At 31.2% G+C, this 27,340-nt stretch overlaps 2 protein-coding genes across 5 annotated transcripts; one reads left to right on the top strand and one right to left on the bottom strand.

Annotated features, from left to right (window-relative positions):
* Positions 1-779: 779 nt before the first annotated feature.
* On the top strand, positions 780-9,165 carry LOC130447981 (putative fatty acyl-CoA reductase CG5065). The gene is made up of 8 exons (XM_056785077.1): positions 780-1,048; positions 2,957-3,041; positions 3,655-4,077; positions 5,864-5,947; positions 6,007-6,115; positions 7,735-7,977; positions 8,039-8,305; positions 8,995-9,165. Exons 1-8 carry the CDS (start codon positions 863-865, stop codon positions 9,119-9,121), a joined length of 1,524 nt encoding a protein of 507 aa, XP_056641055.1. The 5' UTR covers positions 780-862; the 3' UTR covers positions 9,122-9,165.
* Positions 9,166-9,884: 719 nt separating this feature from the next.
* On the bottom strand, positions 9,885-27,001 carry LOC130447839 (fatty acyl-CoA reductase 1-like). Of its 4 annotated transcripts, none has more exons than XM_056784876.1 (9): positions 22,787-22,985; positions 15,733-15,943; positions 15,587-15,671; positions 15,111-15,533; positions 14,078-14,161; positions 13,220-13,328; positions 12,178-12,417; positions 10,317-10,580; positions 9,885-10,259 (listed from the first exon to the last, which is right to left on the bottom strand). In XM_056784876.1, exons 2-9 carry the CDS (start codon positions 15,916-15,918, stop codon positions 10,133-10,135), a joined length of 1,518 nt encoding a protein of 505 aa, XP_056640854.1. In that variant the 5' UTR covers positions 15,919-15,943; positions 22,787-22,985; the 3' UTR covers positions 9,885-10,132. The 4 variants fall into 4 exon arrangements, with proteins under 4 accessions (XP_056640854.1, XP_056640851.1, XP_056640852.1 ...); XM_056784873.1 differs by lacking the exon at positions 22,787-22,985 and adding an exon at positions 18,383-18,759; XM_056784874.1 differs by lacking the exon at positions 22,787-22,985 and adding an exon at positions 16,257-16,336.
* Between the last annotated feature and the right edge of the window lie 339 nt (positions 27,002-27,340).

Below are 27,340 nucleotides of genomic sequence, written 5' to 3' on the forward strand. Positions count from 1 at the left end.
AGTCTTGTTAGCAGCAGATTTACTCTGGTTATAGTTTCCTAAAAAAGTCTTTGCCTTGTAAGTTTTCCCAATAAAAAGTTTTCCTCATATCCACCTTCTTTTCTGGTACTTTTCCCAATGTTCTCTAGCTGATACCACAGAAGAATTTAGGTCCCATGAAGGGCTTGTTTGACCCCGCCAACTTCTCAGCTTCCTCATTTCCCTTCACTCCGATATGTCCCGGAATCCTTAGTAGGATAATTTTGTTTGAATTTTATTTTTTTTTAACTTAAAACTCTAATAGCCGCATCCTGAAGCACGTCTCAAGTTTGGTCGTTATTTAGGAACGTTTCTGAAGATCCCAAGTGTTGTTTGTACCATCGAGTAATTATTCCTCGTGGTATCCAAACTAATTCTAGTACCCCATATGTGAAGATGGGTGGATTACAACCCCAATTTCTCTTTGCTATCTTTCTATACACCATCAGGACTTTTAGGGATTCAATAATTATCTCCCTTAAGTATTTATTCCATAAAAGTTTACTACCTTGGATATTTCCTTTCAGTTTTCCACTGAATGCCTTTTTTTCTTTGAGCTATTTTTACGGCGTCTTGCAGAATATTGTCAAAGGCTTTTTTTATGTTTAAAGTTTGTATTTATACCAGAGATGGGGTGACTTTATTTTGGAACACCCTATATTTTTGTTGTTCAATGAAATTTTTCCTATTAGTTATTAATTCGACTATTGACGCTACTTTTGGTGGATAAGTGGATAAAGGTCACGAGTTTTGAATACTTCATTGTATTATTGAAACTATTCGATGAGTTGTTTTGAAAAAATTTACTTGATTCTAAGCTGCTCGAGGTTTGTGTCGGTACGAAATGTTGATCAAAGATTTTTATAGGGGGAAAAATGTTTTCATCACTGGTGGTACTGGGTTTTTGGGAAAAGTTTTGATCGAAAAATTACTCAGATCCTGTCCTGATATCGGTAATATTTATATGTTGATAAGGGAAAAGAAAGGGAAATCCATTGAGGAACGTATGACGCATATAAAATCATTACCAGTAAGTTTTTCTTTTTTTCAATTTAATTAATCATAAAGTAAAATCTTCGGATATTCAAAATATTTTTTCAAAATTCAAGCCATTCATATAAATGTAACAAAATTATTATTCATTCATATCATGCAAATTATAATTCAAACAATGCTAATTTATACATTTAACAAAGGTTAACATCATTTGTATTTACGTCAATGATTTGCAATTTTTTGAAAATAAAATTTTCGTGTTCACATTGTTTAATTTCGTTTTTTAAAACTTCAATGTTTCAAAATCACTAGCACTCCGTATGATTTGAATACAAAACTTTGTTCCTCGTTCTCAAAACATAGCTTGGAGTTTCGTCCAGAAGACTTTTATCCATCTTAGTCTACCGATTTCTTTTCATTGACTTTTATCTACCACAATTTAAACCATACTTCCAGGTTTGATTGGGAAGATAAAACGGCAAATGGGGAAGATTACCCTGTACACTTCCCTGTGGAACTCCAGCTTTTATGTGATGGAACTTCTAGTGTTTATGTTAGCATTTAACAAGGAATTGGCGGTCGATTAAATATGATTAAAGGTTTAAGGAAAAGAGCTTCTTAAGCTTATACAACATTCCAATGTACCAGACTTTGTCAAAAGTATAGCTCACATCGAAGAATTCAACAGAGCGTTACTTTTTATCTTCTAGATATTGGAAACCAAATTGATGTTCTAGGATTAAACTGTTATCTCAGATAATTGTTTCTAGTTTAGCTTTTTGGTTTACCAGGTTTAGGGATTGTGATGATTTGGGTCACTTTTCATTCGATTGGAAAATGTCCTGATCTCATAATAGCTACAAAGTACACTGTGGTAGTTCGAGGAGGAATTTGGCATTTATCAAGTGATTTTTTGGGTTTAAGATCTTTAATTCTTCAAGACTTGGTTTCTAGATATTTTTGTTAGTGGTAGTTCTGATTAATACGTGAGTCCCTGTCCGATTGATTCTTCGTGACCATCTATTTAGTTAGAAGACCTTTTCCAATTGCTCAGCAAAGGCATTGTTGTTTATTCTAAGCATTCTTCTTGGTTTTTGATTGATGTTTGAGAGTTTGAGAGCTCGCATTGTCTTAATGGTGGATAATTTTTCTTCTGCGATTGTTTTCCCTGATTTTATCGAACACTTCTGGTTAACAAATACTGATGTACCATTCAAAATTGACCGATCTTCATTACTCTAATGATACGTCCAAATTTTCGAACAAATCTTGTTGGATTTAGCTTATCTTGGATTGTTTCTTTGAACCACCGCGATTCAACCTTTTTTAACATTTCTTTGCACCAATTCAAACAAGCTTTTTTGGCGATTATCAAATTATGCGGTATAATCAAATCAATATCATCATAATGTGAAAATTCCCGCCAAGGTGGTCTTCCCGCTGGAATTAATTTGCGCGGGAGAAGATTTATTGGTGGGAAAAATAAAAAAAACAAGTAAGTCTCTGAAGATGATAACTTGGTAAACGAAACGCGTTTAAGACAAAGTAATTGTGAATATTGGTGGTTTGAAATTGCATATTTCTTTATTTTGAATTCAGTTCTTTTTTGACGTGATTAGAGCAAGATTTTTCCATCGAATCTTCTACCAAATGAGACCTAGATCTATCATTACATTCTTGACACAAACAAGAGTCAAAACAGAGGATTTTTAAAGAACAAACAATTTTTTTGTAGTCTTTGTAGGGTGCTCAATAATTATCTCAAAAATATTGCTGCAGAATCTGCAGTGTTTGACTCATTCCTTGTAAGAGATCGATCTCTTAGTCTGTTTCTAAATTTGTAATACTTTATAACTAAATTTCGTCGTTTTTATAATAAACTTTGCCATATCTACTGCATTTGTGTTGTGGTAATATTCATTTAAGACAATTTTTTTTCCAGCTCTTCGAACTCCTCAAGAATGAAAATCCAGAAAACTTGAACAAAATTATACCAGTCAAAGGAGATGTACGTGAAATAAATTTAGGCAAGTATACTTGAAGCATGAAGAATCCGATTCTTCTTCTTCTACCTTTTGCTTCTTTGTTAATATAATTCCAAGATGGCTACTCTTGTCTTAAATATTCTCTGTGGATGCTGAAACTATCGTTGTGGACCATAAATTTTCATCAAATTACTATTGTTACAAGTTGAGCTACCTCCTATAGAATCCTTGAAGGGTATTTTTTATTACTACACTTTCTAAAAACAATGTAAAATGACTTGTAATGCTGAAAAACCGCCATTTGCATATTATCTAGCGTCATGTCCCACCATTTTAGGTTTAGAGCGACCATTTTGTCGCAAAGCTGTTTTCATGTCAGTATTTTATTAAAGATCAAGGGATAGTTCAACCCCATTCGTTTTTGAGGGTTTTTTAAACGTATTTGTTTCTCGTAGTAATTAATCTTTGAGGAGTTTAAACTCAGATCTTCATTTAATTATTTCTGAGCGATTGCTCGATCTTCTAGGTTGATATTGATCAAGGATGTGATGCAAAAAAAGATTTGAGAAAAATATCGGCGGCATCTTGGAATTTATTATTTATATAATAAGTTTCAGGTAATTTCGTAGTGTAAATATATAAATATCTTTTCTAGGTCTGAGCGAAGCTGATAGACAAATGATTATTGATAACGTCAATATTATTTATCATACAGCGGCTTCTGTTCGTTTCGATGATTTTTTAAAAGACGCAATTTTTATAAACGTCATAGGAACGAGGGAAGTCGCAAAATTAGCTTTAGAATTAAAGCAAATTTCCATATTTATTCACGTTTCAACTACATATTGCAACGTCGATAAACCCGTGATAGAAGAAAAGTGTTATAATGCGCATGCGTATTGGAGGGACGCTATCGAAATAGCAGAAAATTGCGATGAGGCCACATTAAATGGACTAACAGAGAAATATATAAGACCGTTGCCTAACACATACACGTTTGCTAAATCATTAGCAGAGAATGTCGTTGATGAAATGTGTCGTGGCAAAATACCGGTTTTGATAATGCGACCGTCAGTCGGTAAGTAAATTTTGAAGTAAGAAATATCGCAACATCCATAAAAATCGAAAAGATTTCTTATAAAATCAGCGTTTTTCCCTATTATATTCTCTATAAGGCCTAGATTCGTCCATCTATGGAATATTACCCGCACTTTTGGTCCTCGGCTCCGAAGCATGCCCTGAAAATACTCGAGGCAATACAGAAGAGGTACATTCGACTCATAGACGAGCTGTATAACATAATTCCACCAATCTGCAAGATCTATTCGATAAGCAGACGTGGTGAATTAACCTCGAGTTCACCTACAAACACCCAGAACGTCGATTCATCGCGATTCCTTTGTTTGGAGAAGTGCAAGCTACCAGTTCAATCTACAGAAGTTCAAAACGAATATCCATAGTCATCTCCATCGAAATTTTGGATTACTTCTTTAGCTCTATCCCAAATTAAGATCTCTTCAACCAATAAATGTTGAGGAATTGACCAAGTTCGGGATATCTCATTTATAGACGTAGAATATTTCTTAAGAGGAGAAAAAAATTTGTCTCCGCCATCTACAGTATGTATTTACTGCAAATTCTATAAGAAATCGGAAGATTTCTTATAAAATCAGCGTTTTTCCCTATTATATTCTCTATAAGGCCTAGATTCGTCCATCTATGGAATATTACCCGCACTTTTGGACCTCGGCTCCGAAGCATGCCCTGAAGATACTCGAGGCAATACAGAAGAGGTACATTCGACTCATAGACGAGCTGTATAACATAATTGCACCAATCTGCAAGATCTATTCGACAAGCAGACGTGGTGAATTAACCTCGAGTTCACCTGCAAACACCTAGAATGTCGATTTATCGAGATTCCTTTGTTTGGAGAAGTGCAAGTTACCAGTTCAACCTACAAAAATTCAAAACGAATATCTATAGTCATCTCCATCGAAATTTCGGATTACTTCTTTAGCTCTATCCCAAATTAAGATCTCTTCAACCAATAAATGTTGAGGAAGTGACCAAGCTCGGGATTTCTCATTTATAGCCGTAGAATATTTCTTAAGAGGAGAAAAAAATTTGTCTCCGCCATCTACAGTGTGTATTTACTCCAAATTCTATAAGAAATCGGAAGATTTCTTATAAAATCAGCGTTTTTCTCTATTATATTCTCTATAAGGCCTAGATTCGTCCATCTTTGGAATATTACCCGCACTTTTGGACCTCGGCTCCGAAGCATGCCCTGAAGATACTCGAGGCAATACAGAAGAGGTACATTCGACTCATAGACGAGCTGTATAACATAATTCCACCAATCTGCAAGATCTATTCGACAAGCAGACGTGGTGAATTAACCTCGAGTTCACCTGCAAACACCTAGAACGTCGATTCATCGAGATTCCTTTGTTTGGAGAAGTGCAAGCTACCAGTTCAACCTACAAAAGTTCAAAACGAATATCTATAGTCATCTCCATCGAAATTTCGGATTACTTCTTTAGCTCTATCCCAAATTAAGATCTCTTCAACCAATAAATGTTGAGGAAGTGACCAAGCTCGGGATTTCTTATTTATAGCCGTAGAATATTTCTTAAGAGGAGAAAAAACGTGTCAGCGCCATCTACAGTGTGTGTAAAATTCCATAAGAAATTGGAATATTTTCTGATTATCAAAATTACGGATGTTTGTGTAAAAAATTATTGATACAACTTTTATAGATAATAAACTTATCATATATCACTCGTATTGTACCAAGTAAAACTTGATGTTTTCTCAAATTGATTTGACTTTTGATTAATTTCGAAAAATTAATTTTCTAGTGATAGCGACTTTGAAAGAACCGATGGTCGGTTGGATCGATAATTTGAATGGTCCAGTAGGATTGTTGGTAGCTGGAGGGAAAGGTATGAAATACAACAATTTTTTTTTGTCGTTTATTTTTCGATTTTCTTTCATCTTCTAGGTATACTTAGAATAGTATACGGAGTACCGAGTTCTTATACAGATTACATACCAGTGGATATTGTGACTAAATTTCTTATTGCAGCATCCAGAGATTTCCACAATAAAATGTAAATATACAACGACAATTTTTTTATACAAATAAACGCAAAATTATCATCCGTTGTCATACCAATCACCTTCATTGATATAGACATAGCATTTGAAAATATCAAAGATCATAATTTGAAACTTTCAATTCGGTTTTAGATCTGAACGCTCAAACCATATCTCCATTATCAATATTCATCAATGATTGGCGTCCCACAAGGGATTATACTTGCCCCTCTTCCATATATCATTCTACCTACTATTCCGAATACGTTGTCTATCGTGCTTGTAAACAAATCAGTGTAGCCGTTTTGTTTATAGCGATGAATATTTTTCGCATCCTCGTGTTTTGAACACTTCAACCGTTTTGGAGGAAATTTAGAAATTCGGGTCACTGTTTCACATGTTTTACATGAAAATTTTAACATTCGAAAAATGTGTACAAAAATATTTGTATCGACGTTTCGAATGCGCATTGAGTCAAGTTAGTATCGAATCTTCGAGCTCAATTGTCGCCAAAGCCATCAATTCAGGGTTAGGTTTCGAATGCGATGTCTATAGTGCTTGTAAACAAATCAGTGTAGCCGTTATTGTTTGTTTTACCGTAAAAAGATCGATTTAAAAATACGGCGACCGATTGTTTTCTAATATCTTTCGATACTTGAAAAAACTGCAACTTAAACTTATAATTTATTGAAATAAGTGTATGGCGATGAATATTTTTCGCGTCCTCGTGTTTTTGAGCGCTTCAAGCTTCGAATGCGCATTGAGTCAAGTTAGTATCGAATCTTCGTGCTCAATTGTCGCCAAAGCCATCAATTCAGGGTTAGGTTTCGAATGCGATGTCTATAGTGCTTGTAAACAAATCAGTGTAGCCGTTATTGTTTGTTTTACCGTAAAAATGATCGATTTAAAAATACGGCGACCGATTGTTTTCTAATATCTTTCGATACTTGAAAAAACTGCAACTTAAACTTATAATTTATTGAAATAAGTGTATGGCGATGAATATTTTTCGCGTCCTCGTGTTTTTGAGCGCTTCAAGCTTCGAATGCGCATTGAGTCAAGTTAGTATCGAATCTTCGAGCTCAATTGGCGCCAAAGCCATCAATTCATGGTTAGGTTTCGAATGCGATGTCTATAGTGCTTGTAAACAAATCAGTGTAGCCGTTATTGTTTGTTTTACCGTAAAAATTATCGATTTAAAAATACGGCGACCGATTGTTTTCTAATATCTTTCGATACTTGAAAAAACTGCAACTTAAACTTATAATTTATTGAAATAAGTGTATGGCGATGAATATTTTTCGCGTCCTCGTGTTTTTGAGCGCTTCAAGCTTCGAATGCGCATTGAGTCAAAGTTAGTATCGAATCTTCGAGATTTATGGGATCAAAAACCATCAATACATGATCATAGAGAACTGGTAGAACCAGATGAATTCAGTAACTTGGAGTGAAACCCCTCGGGAGCTAAGGAAAGTTACTGGACACTTTTGGGTCTTGTCGCTTCTGTAAAGAACCAAATGAACCGATTTTTGAGTTTGAAACAGAGGAGGTAATCCGCATAGCCTACCAAGTCTAACTGGGTACTTTTGACTAAATTACTCCCAAATTTAACAGCTTTGACATTGTTTTTCAGAAATAAAGATAAGATCGAAGTATTCAACATGTGTCAAGGAAAATTGTGTGATATGAATATAGGTGAAATAATTGAAATGGGCTCGGAATTACGAGCCAAACATCCATTTTCGAAAATATTATGGTACCCGAGATTTTCCATGACAAGTTCCTGGTTATATTATTACATAAACGTCTTGTTATTTCACATGTTGCCAGCTTTTTTCATCGACGTCCTTTTAAGGATAACCGGAGCTAAACCAATGTGAGTAAATAACCTTTTCAGCAACTACAAAATGTTTCAATTTGCCAACCATATTTTTCAGGTTATTTTCGATTCAAAGGAAAATATACATCGCTAATGTTATTTTAATGCCTTTTATGTCGAATACTTGGTGTTTCAAAAACGAGGAAGTTTTGAAAATACTGGAAAGATTGTTACCAGAAGAGCAGGAAGTTTTCGCTGATATAAAATTCGTTCTAAGTAATAAAGAAAAGTTTGATTATTTCAGATTGTCGAAAATAGGTAGCGCTAAGTACGTGCTAAAAGAAGATTTCGATGAATCCGATGCTCCAAAACGAAACTTGAAAAGGTAAGTTGCGTTGTTTAATAATCCCAATCTACGAGGTCTGGTTATTAAATAACTCGCCACACTTCTTTCCGTACGTTTTTTCCATTAATCGAAGCAGTGCTGGAAGTCTTCTTTGGAAGTTTACAACTTCCATCGACTTAAATCGGATCCTTTTCAAAACAGATCTATTCTTAACCTTTCAAGCTTTTGGTCAGGGGTCAGATGTGTGATTCGATGATCTTCACGTACAATTTGGTTGATTTTGGTCACTGTTTCCGGAGCTGAAACAGACACGGGACACTTGTCATCTTCAGTGCTCTCACTAAAGCGCTCACACCACTCAAAACCACCCCCAATAGGCCTCTTGCAACAATTTATATCTGTGAAAGTACCACAAAAGATTTATCTAATAAAGATTTTGATAGTTTCGAATCTAAATCATGTCAAAAGATATAATTTTTGTTAAAAACATATTTGGAAGTTTGTAAGTCGATGTATTTGGGCGAAAGAATCATTTTCCGCTTGCAACATAATGAAAAAGTTCAAGTTCGTTGTTTTTTCTTTTGTTTCCATCCATCAAAATATTTCTGATGACGATTGGCGTTTAGAAGGATTTGCAGATCTTTTCAAACAATTTTAGTAATGTTTTACGAACTTTTTGTGTATATAATTATGAATAGAATTAAACGCTACACTAAATTATTTTGTAGGTTATGGTATTTGGACATTGGAGTAAAAACTATTTTCTTCGCTTTCCTTTTTTGGTCATTGATAATTAGGATCAACCTTCTTGGTTTAATCTACGATAAGTTATATAATTATATCGACGAGTTGTAATTTACGTAATTTTATAACAAATAAAGGGTATTTAAAGTAATAAACCTTTTGTTTGAATTTTAATTGAGCTTGTTATTACCGGGAAAAAAATATAACAAAAAAGTTTAGTATAACATCGATTTATTTAACTATATATCAATTTGCAGCAAAATCTAGCGCCCTCTATGAGAATTAGATATATTTATTATTATTTCTTTTACTTATTTTCATGTTTTTCTTGGTATTCCCTTTCTTCTTCTTCTTTCTATATAATTCTCGCTTTCCATGAATAATAGTAAGCTTTGATTGTCCTCTTTTCCATCAGAAAACCTTCTGATCTTTGTCCATTCAATTGTACTTTTTTTTTTACTTTTTTATAAACACGCTTTTTTTAGTATTTCTAATTTGTTTAAAATATTCCACACGATTGAGTCAGAAGCTTCTCTCAAGTTTATGAACGTTAAGTGCAGTGTTTTTATTTTTCCGTAACGTTTCGTCTGTCTTCTATGTTGCTTCTTCTTTTTCCAGTTTCTTGTCTACTTCTTCTTAAAGTCTTATTTTCATTATCTACTGTAGATCTTATAAAACGGGCATATTAGTATGTAGTTTTCGTATTTTTATCGGTATTTTTCTTCTTAGCAATGTTGCCAGTAGCTTCAAAAAATCGTAAGAAATAATTACAAATTGTATTACTTCGACAGAAAACTGTAAATATTTTTTTACATTTCCTTTTTTTTTAAAAAAAAACAACCTGTATAAAATAATAGGAAAATGAAAAAACAAATTTGGAATTCTAATTTTTATTTTGCATACAAGAAAATTTGAAAGTAAAATAATATGTTTCGAAACCAATCGAGATATCGAATTATTTTCGATATGAATCGATTTGAAAAACTACGCGATTGTATATATTGGATTTCTTCAGTTTTATATTGGTGAGAAATATACAGGGTTTGAAACAAAACGTCATTGTCCTAAAGCTACATATCAAAGAACTAAATTTTTTTGACAACTTCCGTATTTAAATTAATTCTATAAATTTTGAAAATAATCATAAATTCCGTTCGTAATATATTGTACCGTATTAAATCGAATAAAAAACAACCAGCATGCGAAAGAAAATATGAACGTTCTCCATATTATATCGGCGATTTTAAATCTAAAATAAAACATTTGATAAATTTTTGTTTGGAAAACTGAAAAATCCTTTTTTCACCTTCGCAATCTTTTCTTTTCGGTCTCCCCAGTAGGATCCATCGATTCTTTTAGAACGTATTTAATTACGCCTTTTTCAGACATGACGAGATAATTGAATAAGCCCTCTTTTGATAATTCGAAGGGGTAACCGAAATCCGGGTTGGTTTTTACTAGATTTTCCTGCATCTCGATCATTTTGTTATTTTTGAATGTGAAATTTGGTAATGTGAAATGTCCCAATATATAATTTGCTGTATAAATTTTTCTTTGTATCTTGACTACCCTATGATAGAAAATTATTTCTTATGTTTCCGCAAAATGAATTTCTTCGCATACGAGGTCTGGTTATTAAATAACGAGACTGTGAGGTTAAAATTCGGTAAACTGTATAATTGTGGGTTAATTAGGAGTGACCCAATCATAAAAAAAATTTATTTTATTAAATTTAATTTACTTTTTTTTGCTATTACAATTTTTTTTATAAAACTTTACCACTTTTAAGAAAAATTGAAAAACAAAAACACGTTTTCAAAAATTTCACTTGAAAGTTATGAGAAAAATCGAGATTTGACTATTAATGTCGACGCCTAAACGATACAGGGTGAGACATAAATTAGATAGTTGTTTTTACTGGTACACGGAATAAACTTATAGATTTACAGAAAGAAATAAATACAGAGTGTTTAAAAAATTTTGCGACTAAATAGAGATATCACCTTTGAAAAATGGTGACTTAAATCGAGTTTGTTTTGACAGTTTATTTACCGCGTTTACTTAATATTTATTCAAATGGTAATTGACTGATAGTTAATTCTCTACAACGAGTTCAAGTTTTTAAGAAAAATTTTCGAAATAATGATGTAAGGGTAGACGAAAATCCCCCTGAGATTATAGAGCGACATTTTCGAAATCATCAAATCCGATTAGTTCCGAGGCTACACACTTTAATTTTTGCTCAAACGGGTCACTGATCTCACTTGGAACCCTCTTTCATCCGAGTTTGAGACCGAAAGCACTAAGCCCACTCGACGCAATCATAAACAGAGCTAGCTACGGACTATTTTCGATAAAATACACCAAAAGTACAAAATGAGTGCAGACTTTTAGCCAAAGACATGATGTCATCTGGCATCTCACCAAAACATTTGATAGAGTACGATTGAGGGATGTAACAACTCTACTGAAGAGAATGGAAAATAAGGGAGATATGTGACATCCAGGATGGAAAGATCACGTGGATATTGTAAAGGAAAAAGAACCGAATACATCTCGATCACTGCTGGAATGGTCGATAAGAGCCTCCTCGATTCCCAGAGTTAAATACTTGTGATTTCTATTCATGGGGTCATTTAAAATGATTAATTTACACGGCCCCATAGTTGATTTCCGCGATTTGAACACCCCGTATGTCTTATACAGCTACAATAGATCGTGGAATAAGTTTCAACAAATAAAAATTGTACCATTGGGGACGATAATCGAAGATGAACCAGGTGCAGAAGGACCTTCGATGGTAACTACAGCTGGAACCAGCATTTCCAAAACAAGGATTCTACTTGAGCATGGAGATACTTCACAAATTAGTAAATAAGGTATCGAATTCCCAGCGCAGTGCAAAATCAAGTATGGGGTGATGAAACTAAGTTTTTTTACTATGATTCGAAGCCGAAAAGGGATTCCATGTAAGGACGGAAAGTCCGTGCCAAGAAAAGGTGACGAAAATCACCAAAGAAGTGATGGCGACGATATTTCTTTATGTTTGATATTTTTCTTATCAATTTTCATTTGAATGTTTGGTCAAACTGTAAACTTTTGCGAATAAATTCAATTTGGAAGGCGGGTGCTTACTTAATGCTGATTAAAAATTCATCTGTACTTACATCGGTTTTTTTTTGAATAATTTCAATAAAATATCCCAAAATATGGCGGGCAATAGATGGAAAAATATCACTTGTAAATAATAATTATAATAACAGGAAGTTACGAAGTTTCTTGGGTACCATACAATATTTGGTACTGGTGATATTAAATTCATTTTATTGGCTTCATCAATAAATTGTCCATGCGAACATTTTATTATACGTTGGGTGATATTATAAATTTCGACGTCATCGCTATTACTAAAAATGAGTTTAATAAAAAGATTAGAAATAGAAAACAGTGTTACTATTCTTAGTTGAGGAATTGTGTCCAAAAATAAAAACACGAACACCTGAAAGGTTTAGATCAAAAAATAAATAAGTTATAATCATTTTTATATAATTTTTCGAGTCTTAATCTAGTTAGCAATATTTAAACTTTGTCAATTATCAAACTAATATTATTAAATATTATTCCCAAATCGTAATTTTTTGCAACTTGTTTCAAAATAGTTAATAATTTGACAGCCCAAATACTTCTATCAAAGATTTTTTTTCATAAAAACTTTGACATACCTGTTATTTATATTTAACGATTTCTAAAGTGCAATTGACCGTCTCTAGTTAATCTAACCTTTACAATAAACTCGTTTTGTTGTCAGCTTTAGGTAAAAATGAAGCTGCATTCACTATCACATGAAGTTTTTATAAATTTGAATATTTTATGTTTTAAAAATTAACTGCGATCCTTTTTCAATTTCTTTCATCTTTCATGGGGTATTATGACAGATTTAACATCTATTTGTAACAGAATATACGCGTTGGAATCGAAATTATTTGACATTTATAAACAAAGATACAAAATACAATGTTTTACTGAATTTTGAATTAAAACTTTGACTAATAGTGTACGTAGATGGTTGCATTTCGATTTTGTAAGTCTGGTACTGCGTGCTTACCATATAACTATCATTTAATAATTAAATTAACGAAATTTGAATAAAACTACATTTTTTTGTTCCTTCAATTAAAAATAGATCTACAAGAATTTATTCCTACTTACTTTTTAATGAAATTATCGTAAGTTGCTAATATAATTCCTTTTATCGCTACATCTGCTGGTATATAGTTCAATGTATTATTGTAACGACCAATCGATAATCGTAATATTCCTGATAATTTATAAAAATAATTTGTTAACAAATGCAGCACGTAAATACGAATGTTGCTACTTAACTTTTTAGATATGGCAACACTGATATAAAAATGTCAAATCTGACATTGACATTATGGAGTTTGACATTGACGTATTCAGAACGTGTGTTATTGTCTGAATTTCTATGATTTTCGACGTGGATTAAATCAATATAAGAACCCCGATCAACTTTTGGTGATGAAGCCCATCTAGAACTATTTCGTGAAGATCGTTCTTAATCGGTTGTTGTACCAAGAGATTTTTCACTTTAGATTTGACAATTTCTCAAAAAATAAGCTTGCAAAAGGGTATAAAAGATCCTAACAATAAACTGTATGGATTTTTCAAGATAATCCAAATCAAATAAATGTTGTTGATATTATATATAATTAAGAACGATTATACACCAGAAGAAAGAAATCCGAAAAACTAATCGCAATTTTCACCAAAGTACCTCAAATCAAAACGTTTTTGAACATTCGAAATATCGAATTGATGCTTCATCCACCGTATAGTCCTCATTTGGTACACGATGATTTCTGTTTATTCCCGTAGATTAAAAATAAACGTTTTTCCACACCTAGAGAAGCGGTTGAGGCGTTTAAATTATACGTTTTGGAGGTACCTCAATCGGAATATTCATTTAAAAATATTTGTTTTTATTTATCTATCTTAAAACTTAAGTAGCAACCCTCGTATAAACCAAAACACTGGAATATAATTTACCTTTACCACCAGCGATCATTAAACCTATAGGACCGTTCAGATTGTCATTCCATCCAGCTAGGGGTTCATCTAAAGTATTTACAACTAAAAAATGTTTACATTTTTCAAAATTATCATAAAATCATAAACCAAAGAATGCGGACTACATTTAATACGTTACGAGGGCAATTCAAAAAGTTTCTGACTTACAAAAAACAAGTTGCTATTACTCTATTAATAATCAGACTTTTCCTCCAGGTTTTTAAAGTCCACAGCTTTTTCTTCTTCAACTGCATGTTTCTGAGTATATTGGGTAAAAATTTCGGAAGATACACCACCATAGGCTCGAGACCTGTGTCGGGGAGGCGATGAACTCTTTTACTGCTTGGGTTAATTCTGAAGAACCTTTTCGTCGGTTCTTTCAGTATGAGGTTATGGACCTTAGGTTGTCCAAGCCATACGTAGAACAATTTTCGTTTGAGATATGTCAGTATATCTGATTTTTTGTATTATGTACATTCTACACACATTTGTACCTCTTCCGAAGGATTCTACCATCGAATTACTTTCGATTCGCAGTTCATCAAGTGCCTCTTACAATAAATCAAATAAATAATAGTCACATGGTGATAAATCAGGACTATAATAAGACGGTTCCAATTCTTTTCAACCCCATTTAATCTGTAGATAAGTTTCTAGTTGTTTAATATTTCATCCTCCGCTTCAAAAACGCGCGTTTACTTTCCGAAATATTGTGGTGTACCTAAATCTCGTGAATTTTTTCCTTCCTCTTCATACCGTTTTAGGGAACGCTTGTAAATTTACCAACGTGTAAATTTCCGAAGTCTTGACACTTACCTTGAAGTCTAGACTTTTTCGGAAAGCGGAAAACCTTACATATACTTAAGTGTTAAAGGGGCACTCGTCTCCTAATGGATCTCATGTTATCTTTGACCGAACCTAACCAAAATCGACATTGTTTCCTTCCCTAACTGATAAGTTTAAAATATAAGAAATTTATGACGAAAACAATAAAATTTGATCAAGAACTCACCTACTGATGGTCGAGTTATCATGGCTTGTGTTTTCCCTTTACACATGTCAGTTATAACATGTTCTGCTAAACCTTTCGCGAAAGTGTATGTATTAACATGGGGATAAATATATTTTTCGGACATTATATGTATTAATTCTTTATCGCAGGTTTCGGCTGAAAGTATAGCGTCTCTCCAATCGCCATGCGGTGGGTATAATTTTTCATCAACTTCATAACGATCCCCGTTACAGTAAGCTGTAGAAACGTGCACCAAAATAGTCGGATTCTTCAAATCTAAAGCTAATTGTGCGATTTCTCTTGTCCCTCTGATGTTCATCAGTATGGATTCGTCAAGGAAATCATCGAATCGAACGGAAGCTGCTGAATGATATATTATATTGACATTATCTACCAATAATTGTCTATCCGAATCGCTTAATCCTAAAGTAAACAAGATGTTAATAAAAGAATGTTTTTCCCAATAAGAAACGAACCTAAATTTAGTTCTGCTACATTTCCTCCGATGCCTATTATTTTATCAAGTGCATCAGGATTATTTTCCCTTATTTTATCAAATACCTGTAAGATTTAAAACTTGTTCGCCCAGTATGCGATTAAAAAATCGATTCTAATTACTTACTTCACCATCTACAAGTTGTTTTAACCTTTCTTCAACGTTTCGACCTCTTTTGGATCTGAGTAAAACGTAAATTTTTCCGATTCCCGGACAGGACCTCAATAATTTTTCAATCAAAAGTTTTCCCATAAATCCAGTACCGCCTGTTATAAAAATATTTTTCCCTTCGAAAAATTGCGCTACACTCATTTTTTGGAAATACTTCGCGATAAAACTAAAATAAAAATCGATTTTCAACCCCAAATAAAAAATTATAAATATCCGACTCGAAGTAAATGAAATTTCCAATGATATTCTAATCAAAATTTGAAATTATTATTTTCAAAATTCATACATACGATATAGATCTAACAAAATGATTAATTTTATGAAAAAATCCAAATAAAAACGAAAAAAAAAATGAATTTGTAATAGAGAAAAAATTGACAAACTTAGGGTACATTAAATTTTACTTAAATGGCACTCGATATCGATAATTTGTCGAACTCTATGTTAACCATCAGAATAATTGTTTTTATTTTTAATACCTGTTGAGACGTTTCTAGAAATATTTCCACACCTCGTTAACCACCAACTCGGAAAAGTAATGAAATCAGGTAGAAATTCAAACACAGATTACTTTCGTTTTGGATCATAAATAAAAAAGAAAATAACAAACCCTTGACATTAATAATATTACTTGACCTATGAAACAGTGAGAAAATATAAACAATTGAATGAATAATGCATTTTTTTAAAATATTTCCTGATAAAAATCGATTCTCAACTGCAAATAAAACGTACCCAGTTGGAAGGAACTCGAAGTTTTTAATGTTGTATATACAAAAAGTAAAATGAAAAATTAATATAATACGAGGTGTGTTACTTAAGTTTTGAGATATTGCAACACCGATGTAAATATATCAAATTTGACATCGTAATCGTAAAATTTGACATTTTTGATGGTGAAACGTTCATTTTGGTGAAGAATTTCGACTGTTGTCAATAGATAATTAAACAGTTGGAAGTCCATGAAACTTATTAAGATCCAAAGAAATCTCAACCTCGGTGTTATATGGTGGGTCATCAATAAGAAAAACGAAAACTGAATGCATGAAAAAGAAGATAAAAGAAAAAGTAAGAAAAACACTTGACTGCTCATAACCATGGATCCATCACCTCATACTCGAACCAGAAAAACCATCAAAATAATGGATTGAAAAGGGAAAACCGGCTCTAAAGAAGGGAGAGATAGTTTTATCTGCTGGTCAAGGTAATGGCGTTGTTTTTTTGGGATAATTTCCATTGATTATGTTGCGAAGAAATCAAGCAAAAACGACAGCATTTGGTCAAAAGAAGTGTTGTTTCATCAAGATAATGCCCCAGCTCGAAAATCCGTTATATCAATGGCCAAAATTAATAAATTAAACTTTAAATTGGAACCCCATGCACTCTATTCTCTAAATTTAGTTCCCTCGTACTATTTTCTGTACCCAGGCTTAGTGGTAAAAGATTTTCCAACAACGAAGAAGTGACATCAGCAATTAATGATTATTTTGAGGTACTCGACGATTCCTATCATGAAAACTTATTAAAAATCTTTTGAAAAAGTATTTGGGGCTAAAAAGAAATCACGTTGATAAATTTTTGTGTTTTCTTTTATAGGAATCATGTGTATCCTGATTCGGACTTTTGGAAACGAATTTTCTTCGCAGATGATGGCGGAATTGCCGTTTACAAATCACCAAATTCAAAATTTTGAAAATCCGACAAATTTTTAGTAAACTTTGGAGAATAGATGAAAATTTCAACTAAGAAGTTACCATCGGTAAATCAAACTTATAATGAAAACAATTTCAGTTACCGATATGAAAAGATTCAATTGAAAATTTATGGGGGTGACTTATAATGAATTTTCGTCCTAAAAATGAAGAAGAGCGATGGGATGCCCTTGAAACACCATGGGAAGACCTTAATTCTAATGGAATTTGGATTACTTCTTGTCAAGAAAATTGAAGAAGCTGATTACAAAGAGTAGAATTCGCTGTTTTAGTATGAACAAATACGATTTGTTTCAATATTAATAATAATTAGAAATCCGTTGGAAAAGTGTTTGGGGCTAAAAAGAAATCACGTCGATGAATTTTTGTGTTTTCTTTGATAGGATCATCCTCGGAATAATTTGTATCGTGATTTGGACTTTTGGAAACGAATTTTCTTCGCAGATGAGGGCGGAATTGCCGTTTACATACGACCAAATTCAAAATTTTGGAAATCCGACAAATTTTTAGTAAACTTTGGAAAGTAGAAGTTACCATCGGTAAATCAAACAATTTTAGTTACGAAAATGAAAAAATCCAATTGAATATTTATAGGGGTGATTGGTAAGGAATTTTCGTTCCAAAAATAAAGAATAGCGATGGGATGCCATTGAAACACCATGGGAAGACCTTAATTTAAATGGAATTCCGATTACTTCGTGCCAAGAAAATTACGATTACGATATTACGATTAATGAAAATTTTTTTGTAAAAACTGATAACCGATGAAAAAAAATAGCAAAAATCTGTCCCAAGACTATTTCAATGTACGTTTGATGAATTTTATGGATTACTTTACAATAATTATGTATAACAAATAAATTAGACGCAAATAATATGACAGATACATTTACCGAATGAAATATAATCACTTGACCACTACTTTTTGATTTTTAACAGGTTTTTCGAATCACTTGGAATATATCTAAAAATATATTAAGTAGAAAGCGTCAATTCTGATATTGTTCGATATCCAAAAAACAGATAATGTAATTTCGTTTCCGAACATTTATATACAGTAAACTCGACTTGCTTGACCTATACGAAATTAACATGCAAAAACATTCTTATAAGCATAAATTATGCTAATCAAATATTTCAATCGAATCGAAGAAAAAACTCGAATCATTCTGCTTAAACCGCTTGATTAGGCCTTAATAAAACTTCAAATAAAACAAGTGCATTAAAAATTGCATAAAAGATATTCATAAGTTAAATTACAGCTTACTAGAATAACCACGAGGGTTGTTACTTAAATATTGACATATGTCAATACTGATGTAAATATGTCAAATCTGACATTGACAGTTCGACTTTTTTAATGGTGAATGTAATCAGAAAGTGTTGTCAGATACTTGGAACATTCTTTTCTGTCAAAAAATTGAATAGCAGTAATTTTTTCACTTTGGGTACTGTATAATTTGACAATCGCTCAAAGGATGAGCTTTCAAAGGGATCCAAAAGATCCTATCAGGCGACGAATCATAGATCTATGCCTATTAAACCGAAATTTAACAACCATCGACTGTATGAGTGTTTGAAGAAACAAATCCAACAAAAATTGATGGTTGATCCGCCGTAAATTTCTTATTATTGCAGCAGATCGAAAATAAAACTGTTAATGCGGTCGGAATTGGAAAAATGCTTCGATAGGTGTTACAAACTCATTTATAAATATGAATATTTTGAAAAACAATGAAGCCGTATCCATTTGTAAGTATTTGTTTTTATCAGACATATGGACCTAGATGTTTGGACGCTCGAAAAAGCATTAAAAGTTCTATGAAAGAAGAAGAAGGAATCTAGAAACCAAAAGATACTTCATCGAAATGCGTTTAATCTGGTGAAGATCCTTCGGTTGGTTATATTGTCGAAAAAAATTAAGATTAAACGAATAAAAAGCTAACTACTTATGTACAATTACACAGGGAAGATAAAATAACGAAAAAGAAGAGTCACAAACAAAAAAAAGGCAAAAAGTCATCGTCTTCTGATGAAGGCATCTCAAAATTATATTTGCCTTTCTGTCATTCTGTTATTTGCATGGCGCTATTAGTAGACTGTGTTTTGGAGAGAATTTTTTTTTAATTTTTTTATGCAGCTTAGAGCGACAATAAACTCTTAGAAATATAGTGAAACATTGACCAAACTACGGCGAGAAAGTCTAAAGTTATATGGGAAGTTTACTTTTTTTACAACTCTCGTAGTATAATCAACGATAAAATTTATGGAAATATGTGCAAAAACCGTAATTTTCTATTGAAATTTGAACTTTTTTTGAGTACGTTAATAAAATTAAATATTTTAGTGATCGATATTTAGTTTTGGAAAATTTTGTTTTTAATTATTCATTCAACTCGATTGTAATAAAAAAATAGTTTAAAAATTTTCATATAGTTAATTAAACGTGTGCATCAAATACAACGTAAATCACTTGAACAACAACCTTCTGTATTTAAATCGAATACGTTTGTGACTTCCCGGTTTCCAGCAATTTTCGTTCTGTCTTTGAGCCTCTCGCAATTACTTCCTTTATTTTTTGCTCGTCAAACCGCCTCATTAAACAAAAACAAAAAGATAAAAAGGTTTACGAAATACGAAACCGGCCGCTGTTGCGTTTATTTCGATATGGAAAATAATAAAAACTCAAAAATTCTTCGGGAGTGACTGTCTGAATAGATCTACTGTATGTACAGATTTAGCCCCCTCGGATTATTAATATATTAATAATAAATAATTTTTTTGTTGAGTCTTTGTTGGGTGAGGTAAAAGTGCACAAAACCGTCGAAACGTACCGCATAATCATCGACCGTGAGTCAGCATAACACCAGACTGTCAAAGCGAAAACAACCAGGTTCGTTTTTTTACACAAACGGTTAATTTTCTTCATGATCACGCTCGATATAATATCAAAACTGGCGAAGGAGATACTAGAATATCCCCCCTACGATCCTGACTTATCATCCTGCGATTACCACGTGTTTGGACAATTGAAAAACGCACTCGGGGATCGGAAATTTAATATCGACGAATAATAAATATGTGAAAGCGTTTTTCTCGATGAAATTTGAACTACCCTCGTATTATAAACCTGTTATCGCTCAATATGAGTACGATAATTTTTTTAGTGATTTTATATCATACTGATTTGTATTTTGAAAAACGTGTGGAAAATCTTCCTTTTGAGAAATATATCTTAATCGAATAAATCAAGTTCAATATTGCAATATAATACAAGATGTCTCCGCATAAGACGATAGAGAAATGAATTTCCCTTGACAGTTCCTTCAGATCTCCCACAAGAAATCCTTACAAACCCTTCCAATTTCCCCATATACTGAGTGATCAGATTTATCTTGTTTTTTGTTCTATATTTTTCATTGGACCCTGGTAAGTTATTTTTGTAGCATTTTTTGAAAACAGATTGAAAAATTCGTTAGAAAAATAAAGAAAAGAAGCTTAAATTTTTATAAATATTCATATCTATTGTCATTTTGAAGGATTTTTCGAAAGTTTGCAATTTAATATTAAAAATGGTAATATTTTGAGTTTTATTTCCACTACAAACTAATCAAAACCGTTTATTTTCGTCCTCGTATTTGTTGTTTGGAACAAAACGAAAAAAATATTCAAGAGGAATCGATGTAAGAGACAGGAATAGGTAGCGAAAGACTAGAATAAAGCAAGAGAAAACTAAGTAGAAAATGTAAATAAGAAACAGCTAAATGAAGGCATGACACGCCAATTAAGAACCAAACAAGATACCAAAAAATATTTGATTAGAGAAACTGGTGTCAACCAGCGCCATTTTAGACAATTATTGAACTGTAATTTATCGTATCCAGCTAGACATTTTTTCAAATTCTCTCTTATAAAAGATTTTCCCACTTCTTTTTACCTTCCATAACGTACATATATTTATAAAACGTGAAAATAAAATAATAAAAATTGAAAAATAATAAATTATAGAACTAATTTCTGTAATACAAAAATCAATAATTCATAATTTGCTTTATATAAAACTCAAAAAAAAACTACGTCGAATGAACCCTCGCAATTGATTATACATTTTGTTAAGTCGTATACGAGGTGCGTTAAAAATCTATATTGTAATACATCACTAAATAAGTCGTGTGACTGTAACACAGATGGCGCTGCCATTGTCAAATCCATATGACGTTTAAGAAGTACCAACTTTCAAAATGCTATGGGTTAAATTTCATCACATGAACAGCCCTTTAAGTGAAGCTACTTTTTTTATTTTCAAACCAATCTGGTATGTTAATTAATCGTTGCTTTTTGATGAAAAAAATACTGTACAAGCTCAGCAATAGCTTTAAACATGTTATATGGGCTCTGCTTCATCGAAAAGAATGATTTGCTGAATTTAAACATGGTCATACAGACAATGATGTTGGTTAACGTTCTGATAGTCCAATTGAGGTGGTTATAACTTATTGATGATTCAGAACAGTATTTGGTGAAATTAACACGTGATAAATCAGATTTTTTGCGTAGATTTATAACAATGGATCCTTCATTTCAGTCTGGAATCAAAATGATTATCATCTGTGTGAACTGCAGCCGGTGAACCAGGTTTGAAGCGTCCAAAAGTACAAAAGTCAGCTGGGAAGGTTATGGCTTCAGTATTATGGAATATTGTTCATCGATTATCTCCAAAAGGGAAAAACAATCAAAACATAAAGTTTTTGGATTGTTTGAATGCAAAAATCAAGGAAAAACAACCTCATCTGTGGAAGAAAAAATGCACCGATTCACAAGTCGATGATTAAATTGAATAAATTGCTTTCTCATCCACCGTATAGTTCAGATCTGGTCTCCAGTGACTACTGGTTATTCGCTGATCCAAAAAAATGCTCGCCGGTACGAAATTCAGCGCAAATTGCTGAAACTGAAGCATATTTTGAGGCAAAAGACAAATTCTTCTACAAACACGACATCGAGAAATAAGAGAAACGTTTGAATGATTATATGGCTCTTGGAGAAGATGAATAAAATTAATTTTTGGTAAAAAATGTGTTTTTTTTAGTCACACGAGTAATGTATTATCTTAATGTTATTATTTCATCATCATCGTAACTTTTATTTTAATCCCAGTAAATTTTTATCAAAAATTAATGTAAAAAACTATTATTACAAAAAGATTTTACGTTAAATTCCACTAATAATAGAAAAAATCATAGCTATTTATTTGGATAAATAGTAATTGTTTTGTTTATAAAATGATAAACACTCACCCATAATTTTCATCAATACCATTGGATCTGCTACATATTTCCTACCATTTTCACTAAAATCGCGAACCATATCGAATTATTTTATCGACGAGCTGTTGCCTTTACTACATTTATCACTCACATTAACTCATACATCACATAAACTATCCCCATGATAGAAACTTGAAAGTCCACTACGTTAGAGCAACCCCAAGTTTAGGATCTGTGTTAATAGAGTAACTAATTTCCCGTAATAATCGATTATTATGAAGAAAAAAGCGTAACCCGGTAACCTTGTTATCGTAATTAAAAAAAATCTTGTAAAAACTGTTCGTACATTTCAATTTTCATAGATATGTTCGAGCAGTTTGTAGATATGATGACGATAAAAAAATTATTGAATTTGAAAAAGATTTTCAAAAAATTACGAGTCTTTATTGTCTCGAGAAATAGATATGCGATCAAATTTAGAATATCACACACAAAAATTAATTTTCTAATCGAAACTTTTCGATTTTAACACGTTGACTGCCAGCCTTAATTGTTGAAAAAAAAATTTGTACCTAAACTTTACGACAAGAATTTGGTTTGTGAAAATTTGGAAAAAAAAATCAGATGGTAACAACAACGAGGAATATTTATACCATGGGAATGTTTAGAATCAAAATATTTTGTTGATATCGTAGCTTTTTCTAATTCTTTATGAAAGTCAATTGAAATGCAATGTTTTCAAACTGAAGTTTTGTTATTTTTCGAGAAAAAGAAAAAATAAAAATCATAGAAAAAGTATTTACAATTATAGTGTAAAACATACTAATGTACTTCGAAGTTGGGACGAAAATTTCTATTTATGTTACATCTCAAATATTTAATAAAACCTTCACTTTTTAGTAATTTTTCATTATTTCAATATTAATAACATTTATTATTTGATAAAGAAGACGATTTGCAACGTTTAAGCGAAATAATTAAGCTAATACAGCCCTGAACTTGAAAAAAATGGAAGATTACGAGATTAAACTGAAAAATAAATATATTTTTCCATAATTTCAGTGTTTTTTTTATATTGGGCCATGTTTGAGACCATTCTCGTAATACACACGGCAGTCTACATGTTAATAAATAAACTATTTTGTAAAAACAAACAATTAGAAAGAAAGAGAGTTTCAAATATTGTAAAATTTAAATAATAACTACAAGTCTTCATCAAAAGATATGTATCTACAGGTAAACAGATTCAAAATTTCATTATAATAAATATTTATTTAATAATTTTATCAACAATATAGTTCTTAACAAAATTTGTTTTTATTTCTATTAAATATCATTGAATATTGATTATTGGGTAACTAGATATTTATTTAAAGGAACTAAATGTGAATGATGACGTTACGGACCTGTGCAATCATACCGTATTAAAGGAATTTGTTTTTTTTAAATATAGAATTTATCTTGAAAACTCTCTCTTCCTCTATCGAATAGAACACGTACTAAATTGTCATATTTTTTATTTGTAACCATCTATATTTTCAAAAATTATCGTCCTTAGAAATTTGAAAATTTTGTTATTTTTTATTATTTTTTCACTCGACTACTTTGACTTAAGATCCAAAAGTAAAGTATATCTAATTATAATAATGTTAAGAATAAATATTAATCAATATTAATCAATTTATACCAAAAATCAGCAACTATACACAAGACTAGCTTGTAATTTCTTCAATTCTTAACAATTTTGTATTCTGTATAAATACATGATTTAAAAAAAACCAATTAACAATATTAAAAATATAAACATTAACAAGTCTATAATTTACTATAACATTTTAATTAAATTCGTGATTTAAAATTCCATTAATTATCAAACTTCCCTGGTATACTCATAAATAAATAATCATAACAATTTTGACGTGTAATAAAATATATCCGAAAGAGAAATATGTCAAAAATCATAGAAATATATCAGGCACACTTGAATAACGAAAATAAAAAATTTATGATAAAATAATTAATATTAAATTCAATTCGAGTTTCACTAATATGGAAAAATGTAGTTTTAATTTATATATATATATATATATATATATATATATATATATATATATATATATATATATATATATATAAAGGTTATCTAAAGAGTGAAAACATCACCAGTTAAAGTTGAAAAATGTATTTACGTATGTGTGAATTACAATTTCCGCCATTTTGGACGCTTAGTTTTTGTTTAACGTTCATATTTATATGAGTAGATCTTATTTGATATTTCTGTTTGAAAGGAAATACGCCCACACAAATAAAAGAAGAGTTAATAGACACTGCACCATAGTTTACGAACAAACATTTTAGGGAACTGATATGAAATGTATCCCTATCAGCTTGAAGGGTATTTATCTTTTGCCGCCTCTACAGACCTCTGAAATTCGATATCTTACCACGAAATTATTTAAATTGCATTTTCTATCAATAAAATTTGAGATTTAAGATCCTCGATTAAAGCAAATAACATTTCAATCATGTAAAATTTAAATTTAATTAAGAAAATATTAATTATATTGTCGTATGATATCTTGTTAAGTCTGACTCCAAAATTTGCCGTCCTAGACTACAACCTATTCAGCCTGTTGATTAATCCACCACTGATTTAGTTGAAAAATTAGGTAAATAGACTTTAAAGGGGATTACGTTGGAATGTAAAAACGATTATGGCAACAAATGTATTGTTTTATCATGAAACTTTTCAGGCAATCCTCGTATATTCTTAATGTCGATTGTGAGCATTTTGAAAATATTTTTGTTCTCGATATGCGTAACAACTATCCCCTACCTTTTAGGCAACACGCTATATTCGCGACACAATGAACGTTAAAATATGTAAGAAACTCAAAAATCAATTAGGAAACTAGGCTTTTCTGAATTCCTAATAATTTATTATTATAACAAGTTTTTTAATATTATCATGATGTATATTTGAAATTTAATAAGGTAATTGACCTATCCATATTACATATATAAAATTTAATTCTCAATAATATGTTGTTAAATGAAATAATATTTAAAAAAACGTTATTTTCGAGTAAGGACATAGCTAAAATTAAGATAATTCCACAACAAAAACATATAAAAGGGTCTAAGAAATGTATAAATTACGATTTACAATTACAGTGAAATTATATTGAAATTGAAATAATTAATATCTCACCTGTAATCGGGTTAATTATAATCCAAACACTTTTATTCACCACACTTTTTTCACAATAATTAATAAATCACTATTTTAACAACAAACACTAATAAATTTAATAATTTAATCACTTTAAATAAAAAAAAAGCCTCCTCAGTAATTCAAATACGACTACCATTCTTAGTCTACTTAATCTTTCTCTTGAAAATGTTACTCTTTTACTGGATTACCATGGCAACCGCCGTAAAACGTCTGGATGACTACCAATATGGCGGTAAATATTTGAAATTTTTAATTGAAATTATGAACTAAATAAAAGTTTTATATATATAATTATAAAGAATTTTCCGCTTTTCGTTTTATTCATATTTATGAATTATAATAGACAATTTTATCTATTATAATTTTTAGTTTTATAGTATAAAATATCTTGTAACAAAATTCAAAATGGGTGACAAGTTCTATTGCACATGACAGGAAAATAATGGCGGCGGTTCAAAAGTTCATACAGAGTGATCCAATACTTATTTAATTTAAAAATAAAATTGAAATTGTGAGCGAAATAAAAGTTATTTTGGATGTATAAATATAAAGAATTTTCCGCTGTTCGTTATATTCATATTTCTGAATACAAAAGGACGAATTTTCTATTATAATTTTTAGTTTTCTTGTATGAAATATCTTGTAACAAAAAAAAACATGCGTGACAAGTTGTATTGCACATAACAGGAAAGTAATGGCGGTGTTCTAGAAGTACATACAGAGTGATCCTATTCTTATTCAATAAAAAAATGAAATTTTAAAAATTGAAATCAAAGTTTTTTCTATTATATATAAATATATAGAATTCAAGATGGGTGACCAAAAAGCAACAAGTTGAACTTAAATTGAAAATAAATACGGCCAAAAGTACATACAGGGTGATACTGTATTCATTTAATTCTTTATTAATATTATACAAATTTTTTGTATGAGTTGTATACGAGGTATGATCGAAAATTTGAGCAGGGACATTTTTGTTAAGAAAATGATTCAAAAAATAGAACCTTTATGTAAAAATCAACTCAATTATAATATCTACTATTTTCAAAATTGAATTAGTATTTCAATTAGATGGATGTTTGTTTTTTCTATTCGTGATATTTCGTTTTCAAAATTTGTGGCGTCAGAAATTGATGTTTCCAAATAATCATTCTCTACGTCATTCAATTGTCTCTATGAATTTATTCCGATTTCAAAATGTTGCATAGATTAAATTACATTATTAATTTGAGTTTTAATGAAATTTTTGAATAAATTTTCATAAAATTAATAAAAAGTATTGAAAATCTATTATTCGACAAATGATTTCGTTATCCACAGCTATATTTACTAATTGGATTTTATGATTA

Source organism: Diorhabda sublineata, chromosome 8, assembly GCF_026230105.1.
Source record: "Diorhabda sublineata isolate icDioSubl1.1 chromosome 8, icDioSubl1.1, whole genome shotgun sequence".
In the NCBI taxonomy this organism is placed as follows: domain Eukaryota; kingdom Metazoa; phylum Arthropoda; class Insecta; order Coleoptera; family Chrysomelidae; genus Diorhabda; species Diorhabda sublineata.

Coding starts and splice junctions, on each gene's coding strand:
- LOC130447981 (XM_056785077.1), top strand. CDS start 863: ATGTTGATCAAAGATTTTTATAGGGGGAAAAATGTTTTCATCACTGGT. Junction 4,078..5,863: donor GATAATGCGACCGTCAGTCG/GTAAGTAAATTT, acceptor TTAATTTTCTAG/TGATAGCGACTTTGAAAGAA. Junction 7,978..8,038: donor ATAACCGGAGCTAAACCAAT/GTGAGTAAATAA, acceptor CATATTTTTCAG/GTTATTTTCGATTCAAAGGA.
- LOC130447839 (XM_056784876.1), bottom strand. CDS start 15,918: ATGAGTGTAGCGCAATTTTTCGAAGGGAAAAATATTTTTATAACAGGC. Junction 15,534..15,586: donor TGTAGCAGAACTAAATTTAG/GTTCGTTTCTTA, acceptor TGTTTACTTTAG/GATTAAGCGATTCGGATAGA. Junction 13,329..14,077: donor AATGATCGCTGGTGGTAAAG/GTAAATTATATT, acceptor ATAAATTATCAG/GAATATTACGATTATCGATT.